Source organism: Colius striatus, chromosome 1 (assembly GCF_028858725.1).
Source record: "Colius striatus isolate bColStr4 chromosome 1, bColStr4.1.hap1, whole genome shotgun sequence".
NCBI classification, from domain to species: Eukaryota; Metazoa; Chordata; class Aves; order Coliiformes; family Coliidae; genus Colius; species Colius striatus.
Genome location: NC_084759.1, coordinates 53,542,087 through 53,555,696, shown reverse-complemented (window position 1 = coordinate 53,555,696; position 13,610 = coordinate 53,542,087). Strand labels below are relative to the sequence as shown.

Below are 13,610 nucleotides of genomic sequence, written 5' to 3'. Positions count from 1 at the left end.
CAGGAATGTTTCTCCTCATGTTCAAGTGGAATTTACTGTGTTATAGCTTGTGCTCATTACCCCTTGTCCTGTCACTGGGCACCACAGAAAAAAGATCAGCCTCATCCTCTTGACACCACCATTTAGGTACCTATAAATGTTGATAAGATCCCCTCTCAGTCTTTTCCAGGCTAAACAGCCCCAAATCTTACAGCTGTTCCTCAGAGATGTTCCAGTCCCCTTGTGATCTTGGTAGACCTAAGTATTGAAGTATGAATTTAGGAGGAGGGTGTCTGAGATAACCTGGGACTGAAAGCTTTATCCAAGGCAGACTGTAAGAAGTTCTGTCTAGACTACCTAGATCTTGCTGCTTTAGTCTAAGTGCCAGTGAGCTATAATGGTGTGACCTGTTACGAACAGGCAACCCTACCATGAATTTCAGAACTAAAGACTCATTACATGAGTAACTCCTAACCGAGACACTGGTATGTGGTGAGATGCACCTTCCTGTCTCACCCTGGGCTGAAGGGCAGAGAGGTAGGCCCAGCCTTGATATGGCTGCAGGGCCATGTGAGGGAGGCTGCCCCATGGCTCGGGTAGGTGGCAACGCTTTACCTATGAAAACAATTCAAGGGGAGCTTTATTTAAGTTTCTTCTCTTTTGTTAAGGGGTCAAGATGGACACTGCAAGCCACAACAATGGATGGCGATTTTGTAGGTTACTTTTTATTGCTTTTTTTTTTCCCCCCTTCCCAACTAACATTTAATTTCAGATCAGTTTTGACATCATATCAAAACCTATTTATCTTTTCTTCACCAGGGATCTGTTCAGATTCAGCCAGACCAAATGCAGGTACAGTAATCCTCTGTCTGCTCCAGCTAAGTGCTTTCCAAAGATTATATCTATTTTTTTTTCTTTTGATTGCCCTTCTTTAACAAAGGCTTTGAAGAATACTTAACATTTTTCCCCCCTTATGTTCAACAGACTGTGAATCCAATCCTGATTATTATAATGGTCCCAGTTGTAGATGTTGTGATCTATCCTTTAATCAAGAAATGCGGGATCAACTTTACGTAAGTTGATGTACTCACCTGACTCCATCAGAGGCTTATTTTACTGATTTCTTCAAACTGCTTTTCCCACCTCAAAGATATAAAAGCAAACATTCATCTGAGGAGGAAATAGCTGTGTATTTTAAATTAGGTAAATGTTTTAAAGAAATGGAAACTTAAAGAAATCTAGAACACTGCAAGTGCGGGCATCACAGACTAGAGGAAGAGAATCTAATACTAAAGTAACTATATCTTCCATTTAGGGGCAGAATCTTTTGATTGCAGGAGGGATACTGTTTGGTTTTTTTCACTTCCCTCATGTCTACCACCCTTTCCTCCCAAAGAACAAGAAGTAGAGATACAACATATATCCTTAGAATAATGTGTTATTTTTAGGGGCTTAAAACTACCTGAGACAAGATGTGGTTCTTCAGTCCCAGTGAGGGGCCTGGCTCACTGGATACTGCTGGGTGTAGCTTCAGAGAGCACTGCACACGATTTTGAGTGTTGGTAATGAAGTGGCTGGTAGAAGAGAATATAGTTCCTAAAACAACTTTTATAGGGCTAAGATGCATTGTTGGTTTTCTGTCTAGTTATGGAAAATTGAGGGCATGCACTCTGCTGGAGGCACTGTCATTCATGTGTGGACACTCTGCATCTCATAAATGATGCCATAAATAAAATATGTACCTTAAATTTACCCTTACAGCTTACCTGAATGTCGGTAGATGTCTCCTAACTCAACATATTTCCCTGAACTATTTTGTTGAGTATTATATCAATTTAAACGTAGCAATGTAGGCACAAGTTGTTACCCTTTTAGAAAAGGCAAAACTTTTTGGCTTTTTATTATCTTGTAGCAAGAAACTGTACTGAATTGGGTGGGATTTTTTTTCTTCCTGCAGATCAGACATTTCCAGAAACCTAACAATTATGTTCAGCCAAGGTTTGAGCCCAGCAGATGCAGAGTAACAGGTTATTAAGATGCTGCAGGAAATATACACTCCCTGATAGTGTAACTATGAACTGGGAGGTACCCAGCTTGGCAGAATAATTTCTGTAGCAACATTGGCCCTTCAAATGATGATAACATGCTACTTATTGACACTCGAGTTTCCCACCACAGAAAGAAAACAACTAACAGGCAAACCTTGGAATTGACACTCATCTTAAGTCACATATGTGCTTTGTCGTTGTACTAGGCCCCTGAGGAAGATCACTGTTGGCATGTTCCTTGCATCTTTGGCTTTTGTTGCTGCTGCTCTTGTGCAAGTGCAAATAGACGTAAGTTCAGCCACGTGCAAGTATTTGCCATTTAGATGTTAATACAAAGTGTGTTTTTAAGGGGAAAAATGAGCAAAGACTCTTAAATTTGGGACCAAGCATTTGGGCACAGAAGTAGAAGGAGGGAAAATATGTAAGTATATCACAGTGGTGTGATTAGCATGATAAAATTAACTAGCTATGAACAACATCCTTCAAAATATCTTCTGCCATTAACCTAAGTCATGCATTAAGGCTACCTCGAGTCTTTAAACAGACTATAAAACAAGAGATTTGTTTGACCTACCAGGGGACTGCTTTTTTTTTCTCCAGTGTCTTCTGATGTTTAGACTGGAGGTGAAGCATGATAATCTGAGAAGCATCATTGCAGCATGGGCAAAGATGATACTTGTTTAAGGCAGGATTTGTTATACCTAGCTTTCCTTGCACCAAATGCAGGTATCATGCCTGAACAAAATCGTTTCTCCTGTTGTGTTGGTAACACCTCTGAGGGTTCTTGCCTGTCCTCATGTACTTCAGGGTACCATGCTCAGCTCTTAAGTAGCTTTAGTTAAGAATGAGGAATTCTCTCCTTAACACCTGGGTCCAGCAGTGAAACAAGTTTTATATTCTACTGAGTCTTGAAGTTGGAAAGCCTGGCCTTCAGACAGGTTGTCTTCCTGAATGCCCTGTTCAGAAGGCCAGAGCTGTGCACACACACATACTGGCATTGGGTAGAAGTGTCACCAAAGCCGATCACTTCTCAAACTGTTGCAGAAGAATATCCTCAAGAAAGATAACAAAGAGCCTGTTTTTGTTGTGTGATATTCCTGAGTAACTGAAATGGACAAAAGAATGGGAAGGAATAAAAACTGGGGTAGAACTGAAGTAGACAAAACTCTTGCAGCTCTTGATGCTCTGCAAGAGCAGAGCTGTTTACTATTAGTTCTGGTGGGAAGTAGAGTCTCCAGGTATTCAGTGTCTCTGGGCTGTCACACTAGGTAATATCCCTCCATGCTTCTGTCCAGTTCAGCAGCACCAGTGCTGGGGGAAAATGAGTAAGAACGTGGTAAAAAGACACTCAGGAAGCCAGGCAGCCACAGGATGTGGGCAAAGGCCATTCCTTGAACTGCAGGGTGGCCTTGGTGGTGGTAGCATGCTGCAGGATGTGAGCACAGAGGAATCGCATCTGGCGATGGGTGCACTGTTGTGGATGAGAGACTTCTGCTCTGTGGCAGCAGCAAGGCAGCTTGTGAGACTAGTAACAAACCCCATTACTGAAGCTGCACCCCTCTGACTATCACAGATCACCAGGCAAGCGCTAATCTTCCTCAGGAGATAATGAAAATCACAGTAATTCTAGTACTTTTTCTATATAACTTGGGACAGGGCACTGACTGTATTTTTTTTCTGGCCTACAGAAAACGCTTCCAGTTTTCCCTACAGCTGGGCAATCCCAAATCAAAATAATAAATCTAGGTAATGCGAGTGCAACAGTTCACTTTGAACCTCAACTTCAGGATGTGACTGTTGGACCTCTGGGGTCGGTAAGTAAAGGGAGATGAGGAATAGCAAGTTGAAAAAGAAATGTAATGGAGTAAATCTGAGTGGTTCTTAACTAACAGTTCAAAATTGGTTCTCTAGTTTTTTTGTCTATTCATTTCAAAGATTTGTCTCTGTTTTGTGGACTGAATTGTTACTGAAAACACTGGGAATGAAGAAATGGTAGCTATTTCAGAATTACAAATAGTACTATTTTTTTCTGATAAGAGTGGTTTTTTTTTCAAGAAACTTTAAGAAACCAAATAGTAATTTTTAGCCTAACTGAAAATTTCTCTCATGCTGAAAAGATGCCATTTCTTAACTGCAAGAACATTTCTTCCTTCAATAAAAGTAAGACACTGCTCCTTACTGTGAGTGATCACTTACTTGAACAGGGAGCTTTTTCTGTGGCTGAATCACATACATGAAGCCTCATATTTTGCTGTCAAAGAACCTTTTCTTGTTCTATTACAGTACAATCTTGATGGCCCTATTGACAGCAAAATGTGGTGAAGGTGACAGATGTCTTTAACAATGGATGTTAGGAAGTGTGTTCTCTAATAGCCTTCAGACCTGTTTCTATGTAAGAGGACAAACTCTATTCTTTCCTTCTCCAAATTCACCTCCCATGGAAGCTGGGCTGTGAGGAGAAGATAAGGGCAGTCAATTTGTATACTGATATGAAAATGGTGTCCTTATGGCCCATACCTGAAAATGAAGGATGTAAAATGCTCCACTCCCTTCTATAGGTATCTTATAATCCAATTACAAATTGCTTTTCATAATCATATAAAACAAAAGGGTTATTTTAGTAGTACTGTGGTGGTTTAACTGTGGCTGGGTGCCAGGTGCCCATTCTATCACTCCTTCTCCTCAGTCGGACAGGGGAAAGAGAAACTTAATGAAAGGTTCATGGTTAGAGATAAGAACAGGGAGATCACTCAGCAATTACCTTCACAGACAAAACAGACTTAGCTTGAGGAGAACTGGTTTGATTTTTTTTTTTTTTTCAATTAACAGTCAAAACAGAATAGGGAGATGAGAAACAAAACCCAAATCTTGTAACACCTTCCCACACCCCTCCTTCCCGGGTGTCTACCTCCTCCCTGCAAGTGATGCAGGTGATGGGGGATGGGGGTTGCGGTCAGTTCATCACAGATAGACCTTGCCACTGTTGCTTCTTAAGGGGAGGCCTCATCACACTTCCCTCTGCTACAGTGTGAGGTCCCTCCTGCAGGAAACAGTCCTTCATGAACTACTCCAATGTGAGTTCTTCACAAACGGCCCCAGTGAATGTCTTATCCATGGGGGAAACAGTCTCTCAGGAATTAACTGCCCCAGCATGGGTCCCCTACAAGTTCACAAATCCTTACAGCAACACCGATCTAATGTGGGCTCCTCTCGCCATGGATTCCCCAGTCTTGCCAGGAACTTGCACCAGTATGGGCTTCCCACAGGGTCTCAGCCTCCCTCAGGCATCCACCTGCTCCAGCGTGGGGTCCTCTCAGACTGCAGGTGGAGCTCTGCTCCCCTGTGGTCTCCATGGCTGCAGGGGCAGGGCCTGCCTCACCATGGTCCTCATGACAGGCCACAGGGGAATTTCTAGTGCCTGCGCACCTCCTCCTCCTCCTCCTTCACTGACCTTAGTGCCTGTGGGGATACTGTTCTCACATACTTCTGCTACAGTTTTGACTCAGTGCAGCAACTTCTTTCTCTTCTCCACTGTGTTACTCACAGAGGCATTACGTTCATTGCTAATTGGCTCAGCCTTGGTCAGTGGCAGGGCCATCTCAGAGCTGACTGGCACTGGCCCTATCAGTTAAAGGAGAAGCTTCTAGCTTCTGTACTTTAGATACTGGTAAACTGTACAAAAGCTGCCCTATAGCCCCTTTGCTGCCAAAACCTGGCCACACAAACCCACTTCAACTACATAAACATATTTGTTAGTGTTTGAAGTATTTTATCCTGATGAAAAGTATTTAGATTATTTAAAACATGTCCTGGTATTCCTCACTCCTGTTACGCTACAACCATGAAGATGCAGCTTGCATTTGCATCTCTTAGGAGGTGTTGCTATTTGGGAAATGCTGCATCTTAACTTATGCCAGTGCTGTCTTTGTAACTAAACAGACTTTTATTTGGTGGTGGTGGTGGTAAGCCTGATTTATCTGGAGTGAGAAATACACAGAAAAATGTAGCTATGCCATAATGCTTGTGGGAAGCTCATGTTACTTTGAAGCTTGTGTAATGAAAGAAAGGAATAAAAAATATTAATCAAATTAAATTAGTGCTTGATGTAGAAAATTTAACAAAAATGAAAATTAGGAGATGCTCATGATCTCTGGCACTTCAAAATGAACACGTGTAAATTTCTGGCCTCCCAGAGTCTGTAACAATCCCTTAAAGTTGCAGGCAAACATGCATTTGCGTGGAAATTCATAGTAATTACCATTTCTTTGTAGACGGGCTACATGACTTTTGAGACTTCTCAGTTGCAAGTAAACGTGATTTCTGGAGGCTACTCTACAACTAAAGATTTTGGGTTCCCACATGGAAACCGTCACACTCTTGAAGTTAAAAATAACGGAACAGGCGTCATTGCTGAATGGGTAAGCCTGTTTCATTCACAAGGTGTACATCAATGTCTTAACAGCTCTCTACATGGAATGTGTGAAGCTGAGGAGATGAGCTCTGGGTAGTTTTTCCATTTGTCTTGTTTTCTGTCCCACTTTTCTGTACTTTAGAGACTGGTGAACTGTAGAGAGCGGGGTGGGATGCTGCTTTAAAAATAAATAGATGCAGGTTAAAAATGGCCAACTTAATATTTAACTGGGCGATTACTCTTTCACCCAAACATAAATGTGGGGTCATACAGCATTTTCTCATAGATATGTGTCCTAGTAGGGTCCTAAAAGGGAAGGTTGCTCTGAAGCCTCTGTTAATTCTCACTGCTATGCAATAGTGCATGTTTAAGCTGTTCACTGAAGCCAACAAAGTAACTCGCTAACGGTGTCTTCCACCAGCTCTCAGACAATGTCACATCAAAACCAGAAGAAGGAAATAATCTCATCAGGTAGAGTTTGTTTTGCTCCTAAATTTTGGCAGTTGTGTGTCTGTCTCTTCAATCTTCTTCTTGGCTGGACTCTTCTCACTTAACATAGTTTTCTGTTCTGCAAGAACTGTCCCCTTGCTGAACACATCAGTCGATGTGTAGAGGGTATAGGAACTCCTGGGGCACCATTCATCTAAACTGTCTTACGCATCTACTTTGGGTACAATTCAGCTAAAATCAGATCTGTTTGTCTTGCTCCATTGTCTAGACTTTTTTTTTTATAACAACCAGCACAGATTGCATGTTTATACCTCCTCCTTAATCTTGGGTAAGAAGTATCCTGCTATGTCTCTGCTTTTCTTCTCCGTCATCGGTTTGCAGATGCATTAGTTATTGCTTGTAGTAAAGGCTTGCCTTTAACATTCTCCTAAGCAGGGAGTGAGCTGTTGTGGGTCTAGCTTGCTTTTTGTGTTTGCCACACTTTCAGAGATTTAAAGATTTTCCAGAAATTTTCCAAGAATGAAAGGGGAAGACTTTGTGCTTGTTGGGCTGCCAGTATGTAATTAAAAGCAAACTTATCTTCTTTGACTTATGCGTATTTTGTTTTGTATTTCATCACTCTTGCTTTTTAAAGGTTCATAAACAATTTCGGTGAGGATATCAATGTCACTATGGGTGAAACTTCCTTTGGAAGGCTGTCATCTCTTGCTGCCAGTAATTACACACTCTTTACAGGAGGAAGGTAGGCCTTCTGACTGAGGGGGGATCTCATTCGTATTTATAAGTATATAAATGATGGGTGTCAGGAGGTTGGGACATCCCTTTTTTCTATGGTATCTAGCAACAGGACAAGGAGTAATGGGATGAAGCTGGAACACAAAAACTTCCAGTTAAACATAAAAAAAACCTATTTCACTGTTCAGGTGAGGGAGCCCTGGCACAGGCTGCCCAGGGAGGATGTGGAGTCTCCTTCTCTAGAGGTCTTCAAAACCTGTCTGGACACGTTCCTGTGTGATCCTGATCTAGGTGAACCTGCTGCAGGGGGGTTGGACTAGATAACCTCTAAAGGTCCCTTCCAACCCTACCATTCTGTGATTCTCTGATATTCCTTTCACTTAATCTAACCAGATAAAGGCCTACTTGTCCTTGGGAAAAGGACGTAGAACTCTTTTATTTTGTATATATCTATAGTCTGAACTGTGTGGTTTGGGTTTTTTTTCAGAACAGATAGTATTACGGTTATTGGAAATTCAACCTCTTGTTCAGTTAAGTCAGAGTCACTTGGATTTGGCAGTGCCTATACAATTCTAATTAACCAGGTGAGTTGCCAGTGTTGTTGGATGGACAAGACAGAATTACTTTCCACGTCAATATTTCTTTTCATTAAAAAAGCAATTGTAGAATTGTACCTCTTGCCCTTAATTGTACATATGATAGAATTCTGGTACGTTAAAGAGAACATAAAGCTACTGTTAACTAAAAAGAAATTAGTATGGTAATGACATAAGAATTCATAGTCATCACTAATGGTCTTAAATCTCTATCCCTGTTAGACACTAAGGATTTGCATCAAGTAAAATATCTACTGCTGTAAAGTACCTGCTACTTTATAACAAGGCATGGAGTGCTTCACATAAAATATTTTTTATTAACCCAGGACTTTGTGTATATATGATTATAGAGATGATATAGAGCTTCCTTTAGCATACAGACTCTTTATCACTGTACCTAACGTGCTATTTTAATTTCCAGTGTACTGGAGGTACTCTTAATGTAACATATTCTGAAGATATCCCACCAAATACAGTCCACATGGCTTGGCAGATCCCTCAGTATTTTATTCTCACATGTGCAGAAGTAGTCTTCTCTGTCACTGGGCTGGAGTTTTCATACTCACAGGTAGGCTTTGCTCTTCAGAGCTCTCTTTGTGTTAAGAATCCTAGTACAAACGCAGGTCTTCTGTGATCTATTGCTTTTAAGTAGTGGCTCTATATTGCTGCTTTGTTTGAACAATTATGTCCTTCAGAGCTCCCTAGCAGGACTATAAGCTGGTGCAAGCTGGCCCTTTCACCAGCATTCAGTGTTTTCCATGAAACTATGCTGAATTATATAATTTAAAGTGTTGAGCACTAGTCCTCAAATCTCCTTCTCACTTGTGGCTTTCCATTGAAAAGAAGTCAAACTGTACTGCTGATTAAAGCCAAACTGGAGAGCCCTCAAATAGAACATGAACAAGTACTGACACCTTAACTCCACGCCAATTTCTTCCATACAGTCTTTAGCAGCAATTTATACACTCTCAGTTCCTTCATCTTCCAACTCCAGTTTGTTATTAGTTGTGTGCATTTCTTCCCTTAATTCTGAGTCTATAAACTACAGTGATGGGAATGTAAGATGTGGCTTACTAGACTATGGTGCCCTCAATTTCTTTGTTTAATACGTGCCACGTATGACTAACATGTAAAAGATGCCTGTTAGTTACTTTGTATGCACCAAGTAAAAGGTGTTTCAGTTAGTAATAGTAGCATCTTGCATCTCAGAACCTTCTCCGGTGCTGCTTAGTTCTCTCACAAAACAAAGCACAACGCGAAACCCAAGAAACTCTCTTTCCTCCTCTAGAGAACTGATGTTTGTTACCATGGCAAGTATGCAGTAAATATCAGAAAGCCGTGATAGCAGTGTTTGACTAAAACTTAACTGTCTTCCTTCTGTAGGCCCCATCTAATATGAAGTCAGTACTGCAAGCAGGATGGTTGCTGACAGTGGCTGTCGGTAACATAATTGTCCTTATTGTGGCTGGAGCATCCAAACTGAGTGAGCAGGTAAGTACATAAGCCATCAGTGTGCCATTCCGTTGCACTAATGAGAGAGGTTTTAATCCAGGGGAGACTTGCGGTTGATAATCCTCAAACATAATTTTGGAACATCAGCATTACAAGTATCTAAAAGCGCACATCAAGAGGATGGGGTGGCACGTTTTTCTGTTGTCTCCAGTGACAGGACAAGGGGTAATGGAAAAAAGTTCCATTTAAACACAAAGAAAACTTTCCTGTGAGGGAGCTCTAGCACAGGTTTCCCAGGGAGGGTGTGAAGTCTCCTTGCCCTGGAGGTCTTCAAAACCTGCCTGGACACATCTCTGTGTAACCTGATCTAGGTGGACCTGCTTTAGCAGAGGAGTGGACTAGATGATCTCTAGAGGTCCTTTCCAACCCCTGCCGTTCTGTGGCTCTATAGTGGATTTGCATCTATAATTGGAATTTAGTGTATGAGTCATAGATCTAGTGCTTGACTGAATAATCTTATCAGAGTGTATAAGGAATAGAGTTATGAACCTTTATAACCTATTTGTATTAGAACTACTGTTGAAGGCTGTGAAGACAGGGTCGTAACTAGTTTCCTGGGGTATCTTCTAAAGTTTCTGTTGGGCTTTTCCCCCAGCATGTGTATATACATGTACACACACAAAAGACTTGAAACAACTTTAACAAATACTTCATCAAGAAAGGTTTCTACTTCTTTTATCTGTTCTTACTGTTACCTGTTGTAACTAGTGCTCTGTCAGGCTCATTTGCTTGGGAAGTGGCAGTTTCTAACATCGCTACAATAAATTATTTCTCCTGGTGTGGGAAGGTTGTGAACTTTTGGGCTGAAATTCTAGACTGATGAGATTTAAAACCTACCAAAGTTCTGTTCAATGCTAATGAACCTTCACCTGCATACCTCAGCTTTTCCAAATACCTTCTTCTGGCTCCATTGGTTTTGAACGTCAGTCTTTGGGGCACATGCAGAAGAGTGTTTAGACAGGACTTTCTCAGGCAACTAGTGGCAATCTCTAATGACTCAAAAAAGAGATCGGAATGGGAAGAGCCAGGCTTTATGAAACAGGTCTGACAGTCCAGATTTCAGCTTAAGTTAGCTTGAAAGAGCTTTAAACTGAACTGTTGAGGCTTTTCAGGTAGATGTAGCACTTGGAAACCAGAGTTCACTCAGATTTGCCATCAATAAAAGCGGGATCAATGCCAGTTTGATTTAAAATGAGGTTACTTGAGCAAAAGGAGGGACTCAGTTTCATTTTTCAGTCTTTTGGTCCATTTCCATGCCTCCGGGAAAAGCGTATTGTAGAACTTTTCATCATTCACAGACCATTTGTCTTCTGAAGACAGAACTGATGAAATGGCCTCAAGTGGAGCTGCTTTAATATGTATTATATACATCTAATATCTTAGTCCTTCAAGTCATGTGATATTTGTAATGTAAACCCAGTTTCACACCCTGAAGTAACTTCATTTTGTGCAAACATGATTTAATTCTTTTGAGGGACAAATATTGATAGATAAATGATACTTTTTTTCTTTACAGTGGGCAGAATACGTGCTGTTTGCTGGCTTGCTGTTGGCAGTTTGCATCATTTTTGCTGTCATGGCTTATTTTTACACCTATGTTGATCCAAGTGAGATTGAAGCCCAAATGGATAAGGAAGAAAAGGAAAAAGTCAAAAAGGATCAAGATAACTATGAAAAGCAAGGCGAAGTTGTCTCTCGGATGTAGAAGATGTGTTCAAGGAGTGTTTGTAAATTATGGTATCCCAGTAACTATCCCTGCAGTAAGAGCAATTAGGGTATCAGTAACACCTCTGGATAATGTGTCTCGTGGAAGAGGTTAAAAAAAACTGTTATAACCTAAAATGCAGCTTCTCTTGGGAAGCAAGAGGGAAAGATTAGTCTCTCTTCTTCTGAACATGGTATCCTGAAGAAACTCCAGCAGAATTTGCACTCTTAATGTACCTCAACTTTAAATACCACAGCCTTAAAATATTGAAGTTGCACTCAGCACTATTAGGCCTTGTGCAAAGATGTATTTTTATACTGCATTTCAATTTTATGTTGTGAAAGAAACAAGTATTGCCAAGGAATTCTAATTGAAGCCAAGCTGTCTGCGTGTCCCCTCTAGCCTCACTGTTACTTGAAATCAGCAGGTCACATGTGCCTTAAATTCTTTTGTACTTCCTTACAGATAATGGGAGCAAAGCTCTGCCATTGCTCAGATTAAAATGCTGTCTGTGTTCCACATGGCAATAACTTAGACATGCGCTGCAGTATAATGCCTTCTCTGTCTCTTAACTACCCATTTAACTCCTGTTATGTTTTTAATTAATATATTGATGAGGTGTCCACTCAGGTAAACAGACAATGGCAAATGACATTTGGAATAAGCAACAGCAATAAAACTTGTGTTGTAACAAAACAGTAGTGGTGTAAGAGGTACGACTTAGGGTTGCGTGTAAACAAAACTTCACACTACCTCTCTCTCGCCTCTTCTTATGTGCTCCATCTCTAAGTTAATAGACCTGTGTCAGTCTTTTCTACCTTAATATATTTGCAACATCTATAAAATTTCTAGTATAGAAGGCTAAATTTTGCTGCTTGACAGGATTTTGTAGCCTCGTGGAGCAGGCTACAGAGTGCTAGTGGTCTGCATGTTTTTTGGAGAACTCGTGGATTTAGATCCACATCCTATGTTTTCTCCAGCAGTTGGCTTAGGCTTAGGTCTCTCTAGTAGCCTGGCCAGACTTATAGCTGCTTAGGTACCAGTCTCTCAATACTCTTATCAATCTGGATGTGCTGTAAAAGAGGATAAGTGATCAGACATATATATTCAAGGCACAGGCATGTTGCTGGCACTGTAGATAAACAGGCCTCTCTGACCCCTGGCTGCTGCCACTTAGGCCTCAATGTGTGTACAGAGAACAGTCCTCCACCCTTGAAAGCAGTTAGAAAAGGAGTTTGATAAGTCCAAGGGCACTTTCCCCTGTATCCCATTAAAGTCTCCCCAGCTCATGGGCCTGAGGGTCTCCTGGGACAGCCCCAAGAGGAGCTGGCTCCCTGCTATCCTCAGAACAACTAAGAGGGTTTTGCATCAGCTTTACCTGTGGCATACTAGTCAGCACAAGTCTTCCTTCGCCAGGCAAGTTAAACAAAAGAAATTGTCTCTCAACTCCATCCCTATAGAATGGAATCTTCTGACTGCTCTTTTGTCCCCACCAGGTAAAATAGTTGTTTAGCATTTAACTTCTTTTTATTTTTCCTTTGAAATGCAGCTCACGTGCATACTTTTTATACCATAAGCTGGTGGAAGATAGTCCTTTAGCAAACCCACTAACTTGTCTACCACATGGATGGATGTGTTTTATGGGTAGAAAGCCACAAACACTGTAAAATTAGACAGGAAAGCTTTCTAACAGGGATAAGAAAACTTCCTCCATCCCTTCAGCCCTGCAAGGTGGTATGGAAACAGTTGCAGGTGACAAGATTTTATCATCTTTTCGAGAGGGATTGAAGTAATTGAAATTAAAATATTTGTGTGCTTTCTCTTTTTTGGGGGGGGGAGGAGGGGGAAATCAGGGAACTTTATACAGACATCTAGGCAGCTCTTGGCAGCATTGCTGTGACTGTGTCTAGAAGCTCTGTGCAGGGAATTGGTATTTGGTTGCGAGTCTTTAGTTTCTAGTCTTCAAAATTAAAAGAGGTATGGTGTCATGGTTCCAGTCCAGCTGGGAATGAAGCACCATACACCCACTTGCTCATTCCCCCACACAATCCTCCAATTTCTATATGATGGTGGAGGCCCCAGGGAGATGGGAGGAGAAAAGATAACCAAGAGCCTTGAGGTTTGAGACAAGGATGGGGGAGCTCACTGCCAATTGTGATTCCAGACAAAACAGG

At 41.3% G+C, this 13,610-nt stretch overlaps 1 protein-coding gene across 1 annotated transcript in view; it reads left to right on the top strand.

Annotated features, from left to right (window-relative positions):
- Positions 1-11,436, top strand: part of SLC15A1 (solute carrier family 15 member 1) — a 29,374-nt gene extending 17,938 nt beyond the window's left edge. Inside the window, exons 13-24 of the mRNA XM_061997387.1 lie at positions 648-692; positions 799-831; positions 964-1,052; positions 2,234-2,315; positions 3,716-3,841; positions 6,299-6,445; positions 6,860-6,909; positions 7,523-7,630; positions 8,111-8,207; positions 8,641-8,787; positions 9,603-9,710; positions 11,248-11,436. Coding sequence (XP_061853371.1) covers positions 648-692; positions 799-831; positions 964-1,052; positions 2,234-2,315; positions 3,716-3,841; positions 6,299-6,445; positions 6,860-6,909; positions 7,523-7,630; positions 8,111-8,207; positions 8,641-8,787; positions 9,603-9,710; positions 11,248-11,436 — 1,221 coding nt within the window. The remainder of the gene's footprint in view (positions 1-647; positions 693-798; positions 832-963; positions 1,053-2,233; positions 2,316-3,715; positions 3,842-6,298; positions 6,446-6,859; positions 6,910-7,522; positions 7,631-8,110; positions 8,208-8,640; positions 8,788-9,602; positions 9,711-11,247) is intronic.
- Positions 11,437-13,610: the final 2,174 nt, after the last annotated feature.